Source organism: Rutidosis leptorrhynchoides, chromosome 10 (assembly GCF_046630445.1).
Source record: "Rutidosis leptorrhynchoides isolate AG116_Rl617_1_P2 chromosome 10, CSIRO_AGI_Rlap_v1, whole genome shotgun sequence".
Taxonomy (NCBI): Eukaryota; Viridiplantae; Streptophyta; class Magnoliopsida; order Asterales; family Asteraceae; genus Rutidosis; species Rutidosis leptorrhynchoides.
In genome coordinates this window covers 265,213,315-265,226,029 of record NC_092342.1, presented here as the reverse complement: position 1 = coordinate 265,226,029, position 12,715 = coordinate 265,213,315, and the positions used below count along the sequence as shown (strand labels likewise).

Here is a 12,715-nt window from a genome sequence, read left to right as displayed (position 1 = left end):
TGATTGTAATTGTTATTAGATACTTGTTGATTGGTAGGACCTTGTTGGTTGTTGTATGGAATATTTCGGTTATAATTCTGGTTTTGATTGTAAATCGGTCTTGGCGGTTGATAATTATTCTGATAATTATTTCCAGGCCTTTGGTTTATGTATGAAATATTCTCTCTTTGTTCCATTGTTAATTCAATACTGAGACAATCTTTTGTCAAATGTGGTCCTCCACACTGCTCACAACTAATTCGTATTGAGTGAATATCTTTAGTCATCTTTTCCATTCGTCTCTCCACAGCATCTATCTTTGCGGAAATGGAATCTAAGTCCTGGCTAGAATCGGCTCTAGCTGCTTTAGATGATCTAATGATATCTTTTTCTTGGTGCCACTCATGTGAGTGGGAAGCAGTGTTATCAATAATTTTGTAAGCATCAGTTTCGGTTTTCTTCATAATAGAACCACCAGCTGCTATATCTATGTCTTTCCTTGTAGTGATGTCGCATCCTTGGTAGAATATTTGTACTATTTGACAGGTGTCTAAACCATGTTGCGGACATCCTCTTAACAACTTTCCATATCTTGTCCATGCCTCATATAGAGTTTCATTTGGCTTCTGTGTAAACGTAACAATTTCTGCTTGAAGTCTTACGGCTTTAGATGCAGGAAAGAATTGTTTAAGAAATTTGTCAACTAAAACATCCCATGTATCAATCGCCCCTTCAGGTAACGATTCCAACCAATCTTTGGCTTCTCCCTTTAAAGTCCAGGGAAATAACATGAGATATATCTGTTCATCCTCCACTTCTCGGATTTTAAATAGTGTGCAGATCCTATTAAAGGTTCGTAGATGTTCATTTGGATCTTCCTTCGGTGCACCACTAAATTGGCATTGATTAGTCACCATGTGTAGAATTTGTCCTTTGATTTCATAATCTGGCGCATTAATGTCTGGATGAGTAATTGCGTGACCTTGGCCAGTGCGTTTAGCTCTCATTCGGTCTTCCATACTTAAAGGTTCCAGATTCTCCATAATTGAATTTGTTGAATCGGAATCACTAGAGGATTCTGATTTAATGGTTCGTTCCTCAACAATCTCTGTTTGAATGATTGGTGGTTCCGGGGGAAAGTTTAGTGGTTCAGGATCTACGAACCGTTCCTGAATATTCTCTGGATTCTCAATTGTGAGGTTGGGTTCAAAAAATGGATTATCGGAAATTTGAACTGAAGTACTTGGTCGACTGGATGACGATTCTAAAGAAAAATCAACGGCGGTTATATTTGCTAAATGTCTTGATCTAGTTACAGGTGGTGAACGTACAAAAGGTGGTGATCGTCTTACTCGGTGCATTCACTGAATATCCTATTAGTTTTAAAAAGGAAAGAAAAATTATAATAAGTTATCCAATCAATAGACTTTTCTTATTTTGCCCACGTTTCGAATAGCCAAAAGATGCAGCAGAGGGGCAGGATTCGTTTGGTCTCAATATAATTGAGGACTGTTTGGCTCCAATAACCCGGTCCACGTACAAATCCAACTATTACTACGAACCAGAAAATTTTGATGTCTATCAATTTAACCACTTAAAATAAATTTTCGTAATTTTAAGAAAATTTAGATAAGAAGTAGAATAAAAATCTATGTCCTAAAACTAGAATAGCGAGAAATAAGAAAGAAAAAGATTGCGCGTCGAAAAATAGAAAAAGGCGAAGAGTGGCTTATAAGACTTTAAAACACGCGACTAATCGATCCTTATAACTATCACTATCTTAAAATTAAAACCACAAATTGAGATCACTAATTGGAATTGTAATTGATACATAGGTAAACGGCGTCGAAAAAAAAAAAAAAAAAATAAGAAAGTAGCGCGAAAAATGGCGTCGCAAAAATTCTAAAGCACCTACAACATAGTCTAAGGAATAAGCACTTAAGGGATTTTACGGCAAGGCCTAAAAATCAAAAAAAAAAACTACGGCAAAAACTATATTTAAAATAACTATGAACGAAAAAGCAAAGGGATTTTAAATTAAGGAAATTAAACGATATTCTAAAAGGGATTTTTCACCACCTTTTAAAACTAATTATTGTTACGAATTTTAAAGTAACACTAGTAACTTAATTTTTGATTAGTCTAGAGATTTTTAAGATTTTTAGAATTAAAGTTAAGGGTTATGTAAATTATGACATCATTTAATTTTCATATAATACGATTTTGTAAAGAACTGGTCTTTCATATAACCCTTAACTCGTACCATGTGCATAATTTTTGAAAAAGTAGACTTTTAAATAATACAAATACATTGAACCCGAAAAAAAAAAAAAAAAATAAGCAAGTGGTCACACAGGATACATTGAACCGAAAAAAGTAGGTGACACATTTTTTATTTTATAATTGATGTCACTCCCTACTATTTTCAAAAGTATTTTTCATATGAGGGTACTATTAAAAAAAACAAGGGAGTAAAATTGTCACGAACTTCAATGCCTAATATTAGGCTTGGTTATTTTATGATATAGACCCATCATAGTTTACTGACACATGTACACGGATATCCATTCTCTTTTTTCACCTCAAATAATCTGTTTTAAACTTCGGAAAAAAAAAAATATATCGTAATTTTCTATATAAAATTTATTTTTTAAATACAAATACTAAAATCAGTTCATCTTAAAATTACTCAACTTTGGTAAGTCATGTGCTTGCAACGTGAGTTTTGATTTTTTTTTTATTTTATAATATATCTTAAAATAAGGTAACTAGTTGTCTAGATTCTTTTTTTTATATAGCGTTTCACTTCGGCGTTCCCCGGCAGCGGCGTCAAAAATACTTGATGTGGTAGCGGAGTGGTATAAAATACTATTAATTTTACAAGGAAATACTATTAAATACGATACAATTTTACACAAGATATTTATTTATTTATAGAATGGATATACTTAAACCTTGCTACAACACTTATAGGCAGTGTACCTAATCGTACAGTAGTGTAGTTTTTAGTAAGTCCGGTTCGTTCCACGGGGAATCTTTTTAAACAAAGCTTAACGCTATATGAGTTTACTTTTATAAAAAATACAAATATATATATATAAGTAATATTATTATTATAAAGGGGGGTTTTTATCGTTTAATGACCGGTTTGTCGATTTTAAAACTTTAGTCGCAGTTAAAACCAAATGTAAAATATTAAAAATAAATACAAGACTTAAATTAAAGCATAAAGTAAATAACGATAATGAAATTGCGAATAATAAAAGTGCGATAAAATAAACTTGCGATAATTAAAAAGTACGATAATTAAAAGTGCAATACAATAACAATAAAAATGCGATAATTAGAAGTGTAATTAAATATAAAATAAAGGAAATTAAATATGAAATAAAAGAATTATGCTTATTTAAACTTCCGTAATCATGATGTTTGACGTGTTGATTTTAGTTTTATGCCCATGGGTTAATTGTCCTTTGTCCTGGATTATTTAATATGTCCGTCTGGTTTTTGTCCATAACAGTCCATCAGACATAAATATAAAGTGCGAGTGTCCTCGTCAAATTATCCTTATACCCGAAGTTAAATATTCCAACTAATTGAGGACTTAAACTGTAACAAGATTTTAATACTTTGTTTAATAATTACACCAGGATGTCGACTGAGTGTAACCCAAGGTTTTAATATTTTGTTATCAATTATACCAAGTGTCCTTTTACATAATTTCACCCCTGTTTTAATTATTCTAGTGGCTATTAATCCATTCCCGTGTCCGGTTAAATGAACGGTTATTCGTACATATAAATACCCCGCCCATCGTGTCCGATCGAGTGTATATGGTAATTTATAGGGACGCCCAATTGTAAATCTTTATATTAACATTAACAAACTATCATTTAGTTAAACAAATATAAAGCCCATTAATAGCTCATAGTCTAATTTCCACAAGTGTCGTTCTTTTGTCCAAACCCCAATTATGGTACAAAGCCCAATTACCCAATTTTAGTAATTAGCCCAACATCATGATTACTTCGGATTAAATAAGCATAATAATAACTTAGCTACGAGACATTAATGTAAAAAGGTTGAACATAACTTACAATGATTAAAAATAGCGTAGCGTTACACGGACAGAATTTCGACTTACACACTCAAACGATCTCTATCATAAATCTTATTATTATCATAATTTAAAATTAAAATTAAGATTATTGTTATATCTGATTACATTAACATTATGATAGAGAATTATAAAATATAGATATTGATATTTGATATTAAGGGGAAAGATATATAAATAGAAAGATAGATTTAGGATAGAAAAAGGTGTGTCCTATATCGATCGAATACACTGCCTTTTATAGGCTGAAATTGAATTTTCATTTACGACCCCTGAACTATGCTCAATTAACAACTTTTTATTATTTAATATTATTCTTATTATGAATTATTTAAATATTATATTTTATTCTTGTGCATAGTTGACTCGTAATTTTTACACCGTTGCGTCGAGCGTTGAGAGTTGACTCATGTCCTGGTTCCGGATTTTCGAACGTCCTTTCGTACAATTTTATATCGTGTACTTTGCGTTTTGTAACTTGTACTCTTGTCATTTTTAGACGTTCTTCATCAATAATTTGAACCTTTTTGATTGTATCTTGTACTTTTGAGCTTTTTGGACCTTTGTGTCTTCAATTCGTCGTTTTCGCCTTTTGTCTTCGTACTTATTTAATACAAACGAATATTACTTGAAAATGGAACAATTGCAACTAAAATCTTGTCTTTCTTGGGGGATAATGCTATGAAATATATGTTCCTTTTTAGCCTTATCAATTACCTCATACGCTAGCAATTTAAATAGCATACCATCACAAGTATATCGCTAAATCTCCAATACCACAAGCTAGCTCAAACAGTAGCATATAACCTGAACAATATAATATACTACACTACAACACATAAAAATGGTCAACCAATCGTACATCAGAATGGTTCTCACGAAAGACCATCGGAGTTCACAACATCCATTAGTGTACTTAACACCACATATCACTAACCCCCGGGTGGTGTCTTAACACCGCGACTAGCCCACCCTTCATGACAATGTAGTGTCTTAACACCGCGACTAACCCACATGTCACTAATCCCGGAGAGATGTCTTAACACCACGACTAACCCACTCGTTACGTAAAATGAGATGTCTTAACACCGCGACTATCCCACATTTCATACTACACAAATAAATACATTATGTACGTACACTCATAAATATTCCACTCACCTTAACGCCTTTGGTGAATGATAATCAAGCTCACAACCTTCAATGTAACGTACCTATTACATTATGCACATAATCAATCACACAATCAAGTTGGTCAACCAACTCACTAACCATCCAAGTGTCATTTTGACCCATAGTGCAAATGTGACCCATTTGCACTATTAACCCTCACACTCAGTCAAGATTACATCAAATCACGAACATCAATCGATTAAGGTCTTAATACACTTATTAACACAAGGTTAGTGCATTTTCACACTCATTAGGCAACTTAGGTCACCCAAGACTCATTTGGCCCATTTCAAGGTCAACACGCCTATTTGGGTCATCCACCACCCAAATAACACCCATTCACTTTAACACAAAGTGTGCTAGTGATTGACTAACCATTTAAGACCCATAAAAACAAATCATCACCTCAAAACCCTAGGTTAGTCATCATTGGGTTCTCATGACCCAATCTTACCCAAAAACCCCCAAATCACCAACAAATGGGTTTTACGTTTACTACTAACACAAACCCTAACCCTCAAACAAATCAAGGTAAAAAAAATCAAGATTAGGACATACCATCACGATCAAAACGTAGCTAGTAACTAGATGAACAACTTTATAACTCGCGCTTCGACCCGAATCAAGCTTCTTCCTCATTGATTTGAGCTCTTTTACTCCAAAATGGGTTTCTCTCTAAGAATGGATGAGAGTGTTTGAGTGGGTGAAAGATGAGGTGAAAAGTGAGATCTAGATCTGATCACAATGCTTATATACAATCATATGTGAAAAGACCAAAGTGCCCTTCATATTTTTACAATTTAATTAAAAGACTCATTCTTTTCCCCGTCCAGGAGCGGCGCTCCTGAACCCAGGAACGACACTCCTAGTGTCTTCTCTTAATATTTTTGGGTCGTTACAGAATGGTTCAAAATCGTTTGGTTAACTTATATTTTTGGGATGTCCTTTACTACATGGGACTTCTTCCCCTGTTTTTGGTCAAAGGTTTACCCAGTCTAGAGGTCGAGCGTGAAGTGTTCTATCTCCTAACTTGATCGTGGTTAATGCATCAAGTTTAGTGTTATTTTAATTGACCTAGTTCATTTCTCGAAGCTCAAGGTGAAATGGTTTTCGCTGGAACATAAAGTGCTTATTTGTCGTGCGCGTAAACTGGTTTTATTTGGGTTCGTAATTGTTTTCCCCGATGAAGAAAAATTCGCGAAGTTTCTTGACCCCTTCCTGAATAGCAAGACTTGGTTTTGATCTTCTCTTTTGCTTCGACGACTAAAAGTTTCTCTCAGTTTTCTTAAAAAATCTTAGAGGCGTAGTGGCTAAATATGCTTTGTTTAGAGTATCGAAAGGGTTGCTAGCCATTTTAGGGTTGTGTTACACGTGATTAATGCTTCAAATAGCTTAAATATATTAATTCGTTATTTTTTTTACCGAGTCAACTTGCGTAAAGCATATACACAAGTTGTATGAAGTCAAGTTAGAAAAATCGAGATGTTCCAATAATCATATTCGTGTGAATGAGGTAGGTAACATCATGACTTTTGATCGGTTATTTAAAGATGTATTCTCGCCGTACGTGGTTCTAACTTCGAATTAAGTTGAGGTAATTGGTAACGAGTCCTGTTTAGGCATAGGGGCAAATTCGATTCAATATGTTTGTGTTGATGATGGCTCGGTTCATGTTTCGGAGATCTACTCTAACCAATTCAAGTCTATCTAATCGGCTCTGGGTGATGTCAATCTGAATGGTTCTAGTGATCTGGTTTCCAATTTGTATGGGGAAGTGAATCAGGTTGAAGGTGGTGTTGTAAATGGACAACCTGTTAATGTTTTAATTTCTCTTTCAGTTAATCGTGGTTTGAATATTGGGTCTAAGTCGTGTCAGTGTATTGATATAAGATGTACAAAATTAGGTGTAGAGGTGTGGGTTAATGGTCGTAATCAGAAGGCTTATATGGAGAGTTCTTCGAGTTAGGATAACTTTGGTTCAATTCGAGGTTCGATTGTGTCAAAGAAGTCTCATAAGATCAAGAAGTTCGAAGTTGTTGGGTCTTTTTTTACAAGATGAGGACGACGAGCTTGCTTTTTGAGACTTTCATCAAGGTATTCTCAATGATCTCTGAGTTGATACGTATATATGCGCGTCTCCTTTAGATGGTCCTTTGGTGAGGACTTCTATTGCGGCTACTCAATCGTCCCCAAAGGTTTAGTCCTCTGTCTCTAGAACGGGTAAAGCGGTACGATTAGAGCAAATCAACGATAAAATTCTCTAGGGATAAGAAGCAAGAAAGCTTTTTAGGGGGCGGATAAGCTTGGCGTTGGTTAGTTAGGTTTGTTGTATTGTTTGTGTTGCTTGTTTGATTCGATTTGTTTAGAATATGGCTTCTTTTATTGTTGTTTGTTTAGCTCGAGGTTGGTTCTTTAGGTTAGTTCTCGTATGTATTTTGGCTGTGGATTTTAGCCCTTCGTGTTCCGGCTCGATCCTAGATAGTTGTTAGTTTGTTTGGGTGTGGTCTTGTTTTGAGGTAGTTGTATGCTTTCAAGGTTCGAGGCTTTTCTGGGTCGGTCCTATTTGTGTGTTTTGAAGGATCATTTCATGTTTGTTAAAAGTTTTTACGACGTTTATGAAAGCCTACTTTATTTGTCAAAACTGTTAATACAAGAATTACAAGATATCATTACAATTTAGTTTCAAGAGTAATATATTCTTTTTTCCAAGTTTAAAGATATTAGAGACATGTCATAGAAGATTTACTAGTCACCATCATTACATTATTGAGAAGTTGAGTTTTAATATTATAATAAAAGAAGTTGGCCCCCAATATAAACTAAAGAGAATTAGGTGAACACACGGCCCTATCACTTAACTTTTTCCGTTTCTTTCATTGGACTTCTATAGCACATAAAATGCTAATTATCAACTACTTATAATAGCAATCCATCTATCAATCCAATACATACAACTTTCTGTAACAACCCTTGCAATAAGGTATACAAAATTCTCTTAGATAAACTGGTAGATCTGACATATACTTACCCTTTAATCTTAATGGGACAAAATTCCTTTTAATTAGTTAATAGTCTACTATTCAGCCTATTGGACTAATGTAAGAAAGAAAAGCAAAACCAATAATTAAAAAGACGAAGAAACTCAAAGGGCTTCTGGCCCTGTGGTATCGAGAAGTCTTATTAACATTGAAGTTCTAACTTAACAAAAATGGGTGTGTGTTTGCAGTCAAAAAAATGAAGAAACTCTCTAGTTACAAAAACATCTATAGGTAGTACAAAATAGTTCAAATACTTCACCACGAAACTTGAACTCACAACTTTAAAGTTAATTAATTTCTTCGATGCGGCTACACCCAATGTCATTGGTCTGAGACCGATATTCTTTTTTTTAATTTTTTTTTAAAGCTTAGACTGGACTGCTATTTTATTTAATGATTTCAATACACTACTAGTATACTCTATTAGGCTAAGTTCCCGTGGGTGATTTCTCGGTAGTTTCTCGACCGTTCGTAGGTGGGATTCGTTTGGCTAAAGCTTCTAGGTGGTATGTTTATGTGCGAGTGCATTTAGGTTATTTTGACTATCGGGTGGTCTTTTTCAATTTGTTGGTTGCGGTCATAAGGATGGTGTTCTTGAGATTCCTGGCGGGCGAGTCTTGTAGTTTATTGGACTGGGTTAGGAGTGTGCTCGGCAACTTGAGAGTCTAGTGGGGATTTTCGCGTTGTGGGAGTTATTGGATTAGGTAAGTTTAATATATATATATATATATATATATATATATATATATATATATATATATATATATATATATATATATATATATATATATATATATATATATATATATATATATATATACGCATACACATATATATAAGGAGATGATCCAGTGAGAAACTTTTTAAGTTTGAGAACTCTAGGAACTCAAAAATACACTGAAATTCGAACAAAAAGGGACACGGACGAACAAAAAATGGACACGAACGAACAAAAACACGAAATTCGAGCAAAAATAAAACACCAGACGAACAATTTTTTTTTGTTCGAATTACAAAAATGTAGAACACATTTTTGTTCGACTATGATGTGTTCTACATTTTTTTGTTCGAATTTCAAAATTGTAGAACACATTTTTGTTCGAATTTCACATTTTTGTTAGAATTTCAAGATTTTGTTCGGCCGCCAACTTTTTTTTGCCCGACTTTGTTGTTTTTTGCTCGAATTCCGCTTTTTTTGCTCATCCGCCACTTTTTTTTTGCTCGAATTTCCCTTTTTTGTTCGAATTTCAGTGTATTTTTGAGTTCTCAGGGTTCTCACACCAAAAAAAAAAAAAATCTAATTTGATCCCTCTTTTATATATATATATATATATATATATATATATATATATATATATATATATATATATATATATATATAAAAACTAACAAAACAGGGAAAATAACTATAAATATTTTTTTTAGAGAGAAAAGAAAAAAAGATAAACTACAGAAATCTCTCTTGATCAATTTGTAACAATAATCCCATACATAAATAAAAAGTTTATTTATAATTTTGAAAATCCAAATTTAAAAATCATTTCATCTCTATACCTCTGTAGTCCAAAACACCAGATTTCAAACCTAAGAAATCATAACCAGTGTTGTTGTTACTAGTTGTACCATTTAGACTGGTGGTACAACTGCACTCCTTGCTATTTTCTATACCTAAACTGCATGCAAAACATATAGTAGTACTATTACCACCACCACCACCACCAACAACATGACTTGCACTTCTTCCACCTGTTTTTAATGCCTGATGTTGATACTGATGATGATTTTGATTGTTGTAATGAATATGTTGAACTTGTTGTTGCACGTATGATGATGATGAAGAGGAGGAGGAGCTATTGTTTTCATGATGATGAGGTGGACTAATTCTTAACTCCAAATTTAAATCCGGGCGTATTTCTTGATTCTCCGGCGACAAAGTCTTGATTTTCCGGTCAGAGTTATATATTGTGTCATTTTCTATTTCTTCTTTAACAATATGATTTGCAGTAGTGTGCGCAAAAGATATTGTATTGGCTGTGATATCTAAAGATGCACTTTTGTTTTCGATGTTTGTGGTGGTTGTGGTGGTTGAAGGACGGTGATTATTAGTTTGAGTATCACTTGCCGGCCGGTGAGTCGCCGGATCAATTCCCCGGTTTAGTAGTTTTCTTCTAATATGAGTATTCCAATAATTCTTTATTTCGTTATCTGTCCTCCCAGGTAATCTTCCAGCAATTAAAGACCACCTATTTTTTAAAAACAAATTTTGAACACCGTTAGCTAAAATATAACGAATTTATTTTTATAAAAGACAAATGGGAGTTCTTTAAAATATTCATAAGACTATTAAAAATCAAAACTTTCAACAAATCTCAAAATTAAATATACTTAAATTATGATATTTTCAAAATATGGGAATTGGGGTGCTTAAATTCTTAAAAATAACAACTGGGAATTGATTAAAACATTCATAACTTTGATGAATTTACAAACTTACTTGTTGCCAAGAAGACTGTGTAGTTTAATGATAAGTTCATCTTCTTCTTCAGTAAAGTTGCCACGTTTAAGGTCAGGCCGGAGATAATTAATCCACCGGAGACGGCAGCTTTTGCCGCAGCGGAGGAGTCCGGCGGCCTTAGGAAGTGACCGCCAGCACCCTTCACCGTGAGATCTTATGTAAGCAATTAACCGATCATCTTCTTCTTTAGTCCATGCTCCTTTATTTGTATGTGCTTTTTCACAACAAGGTGATCTTCCCATTTTTTCTTTTCTTTATCTCTTAATTTTATTTTATATTTATTTTATATTTTATTTTATCAAAACTATTTTTGTGTGTTTATAATTCTCTCTTTTTTTGTGATGTTGTCAAGAAAAACTTAGCCTTAGGTTGATCTCAAAGATGTATGGAGAGCAAAGGCCGGCCAATTTAAGAACTTGATGTGGGGTTTTATAATATTTTGAATATACGTGGATATATATATATATATATATATATATATATATATATATATATATATATATATATATATATATATATATATATATACACACACACAAATATATGTTTATATTTTTTCTTGACTAAATAGGGGATGGAAGGTGGGGGATGAGAGAGAAGAGTGATCCTAGTAATTGCTTCTAGATGCGAGTTGGTGAGACAGGTTTGAGGGAGTGGCTGGTGGCCTGTGTTGTGATGATGATATTAACAACCATATTATAAAAGTATATAATTTGTTACTCTTTTTGTTTCTACTTTCGAATATAAAATGTTAAATCCAATATAATAATAAGTTCCATAAAATAATCGATCTTCTAGATCGATGATCGACTTAATTAAACAGAACTATATCTCCCTACTAAGTTGGAACATATTGTACTTATAATAACTTTACTGTGAAATATTCATTTAAATCTTTAATTTTGTTGAAAATCTTATAATCACATCTGATTGTCTCGCATTTTTAATTTTAACTATTAATTATATTTTTTTCAATGACTAAGATTTACCCACTAATTTTTAAGCAAAATTAAAGATACATATAAATATTTCCCTAACTTTACTACTATACTCCACTATTTATGAATACTATTTACCTCTTATGTAAATTGATGTTTATGTAATGATATCTTGAAAGATTTGTTACGTAATATTCCTACCGTCTCATATTAATAGTTCAGTATTCTATTTTGGGATGTTCTAAATTAATAGTCCACTTCTATATATAAAAAAGAATAAGAAGCTTAAGTTCTATTATGCCCTTAATGTTTGTGAATAGGATTAAAAGAGAAAGAAAAGGTAAAGGTAAAACTGGAAAGTAAACATAAAATACAGTACTATTATGATATTTTTTTTAAACTGTGTATTTTTTATCTGGACACTATTAATATGGGATGGAGTGAGTAGTAGATTTTATTCTTATTCGAGTTAAATGGTTTATCGAATAGTTCAACATATATTTTTTGGTCGAAAAGCCCCCTTCATGATTGATTAGGTTGCTTTGGTTTTAATCTTTTTGGGTTTAGTTTTAGCTGTTTTGTCTTGTTATGTTTACATTAAGTATGTTTGGCTTTGTTTGGTGCTTGCTTTTGGTCATTTTATTTTATTTTATTTTTTTTTTTTTTTTTTTTTTTTGTTGTTGTTCGGGGTCAGTTAGTTTGTTTTGGCCCCGGTTATGTTCGATTATAGATAATGATTTACTCCTTGTCTTAGGGAGTTTTGTTTTCTAGCATCGAGATTAGTCGTTTATGTTTTATGGTGTATTGGTTTCTTTCATTTTCTAATGTATGGGTTAGTTACATAGTTTTCGTTATTTTTACTAAAAAACATATTCTTTTTTGTCGTTCAACATGATGTGTTATTCAAAAGTCACAAACACACAAAATGTAAGTTTTGAACCATTAAACTAAAAGA

The 12,715-nt window shown here is 32.8% G+C and overlaps 1 protein-coding gene across 1 annotated transcript; it reads right to left on the bottom strand.

Annotated features, from left to right (window-relative positions):
- Positions 1–9,741: 9,741 nt before the first annotated feature.
- On the bottom strand, positions 9,742–11,273 carry LOC139873418 (myb-related protein 308-like). The gene is made up of 2 exons (XM_071861348.1): positions 10,802–11,273; positions 9,742–10,550 (listed from the first exon to the last, which is right to left on the bottom strand). Exons 1-2 carry the CDS (start codon positions 11,062–11,064, stop codon positions 9,845–9,847), a joined length of 969 nt encoding a protein of 322 aa, XP_071717449.1. The 5' UTR covers positions 11,065–11,273; the 3' UTR covers positions 9,742–9,844.
- Between the last annotated feature and the right edge of the window lie 1,442 nt (positions 11,274–12,715).

Bases quoted from the DNA above. Each gene is read 5' to 3' on its own strand.
- LOC139873418 (XM_071861348.1), bottom strand. From the start codon at position 11,064: ATGGGAAGATCACCTTGTTGTGAAAAAGCACATACAAATAAAGGAGCA. The intron at 10,551-10,801 runs GTAAGTTTGTAA...TTTAAAAAATAG, and splicing joins CACAGTCTTCTTGGCAACAA to GTGGTCTTTAATTGCTGGAA.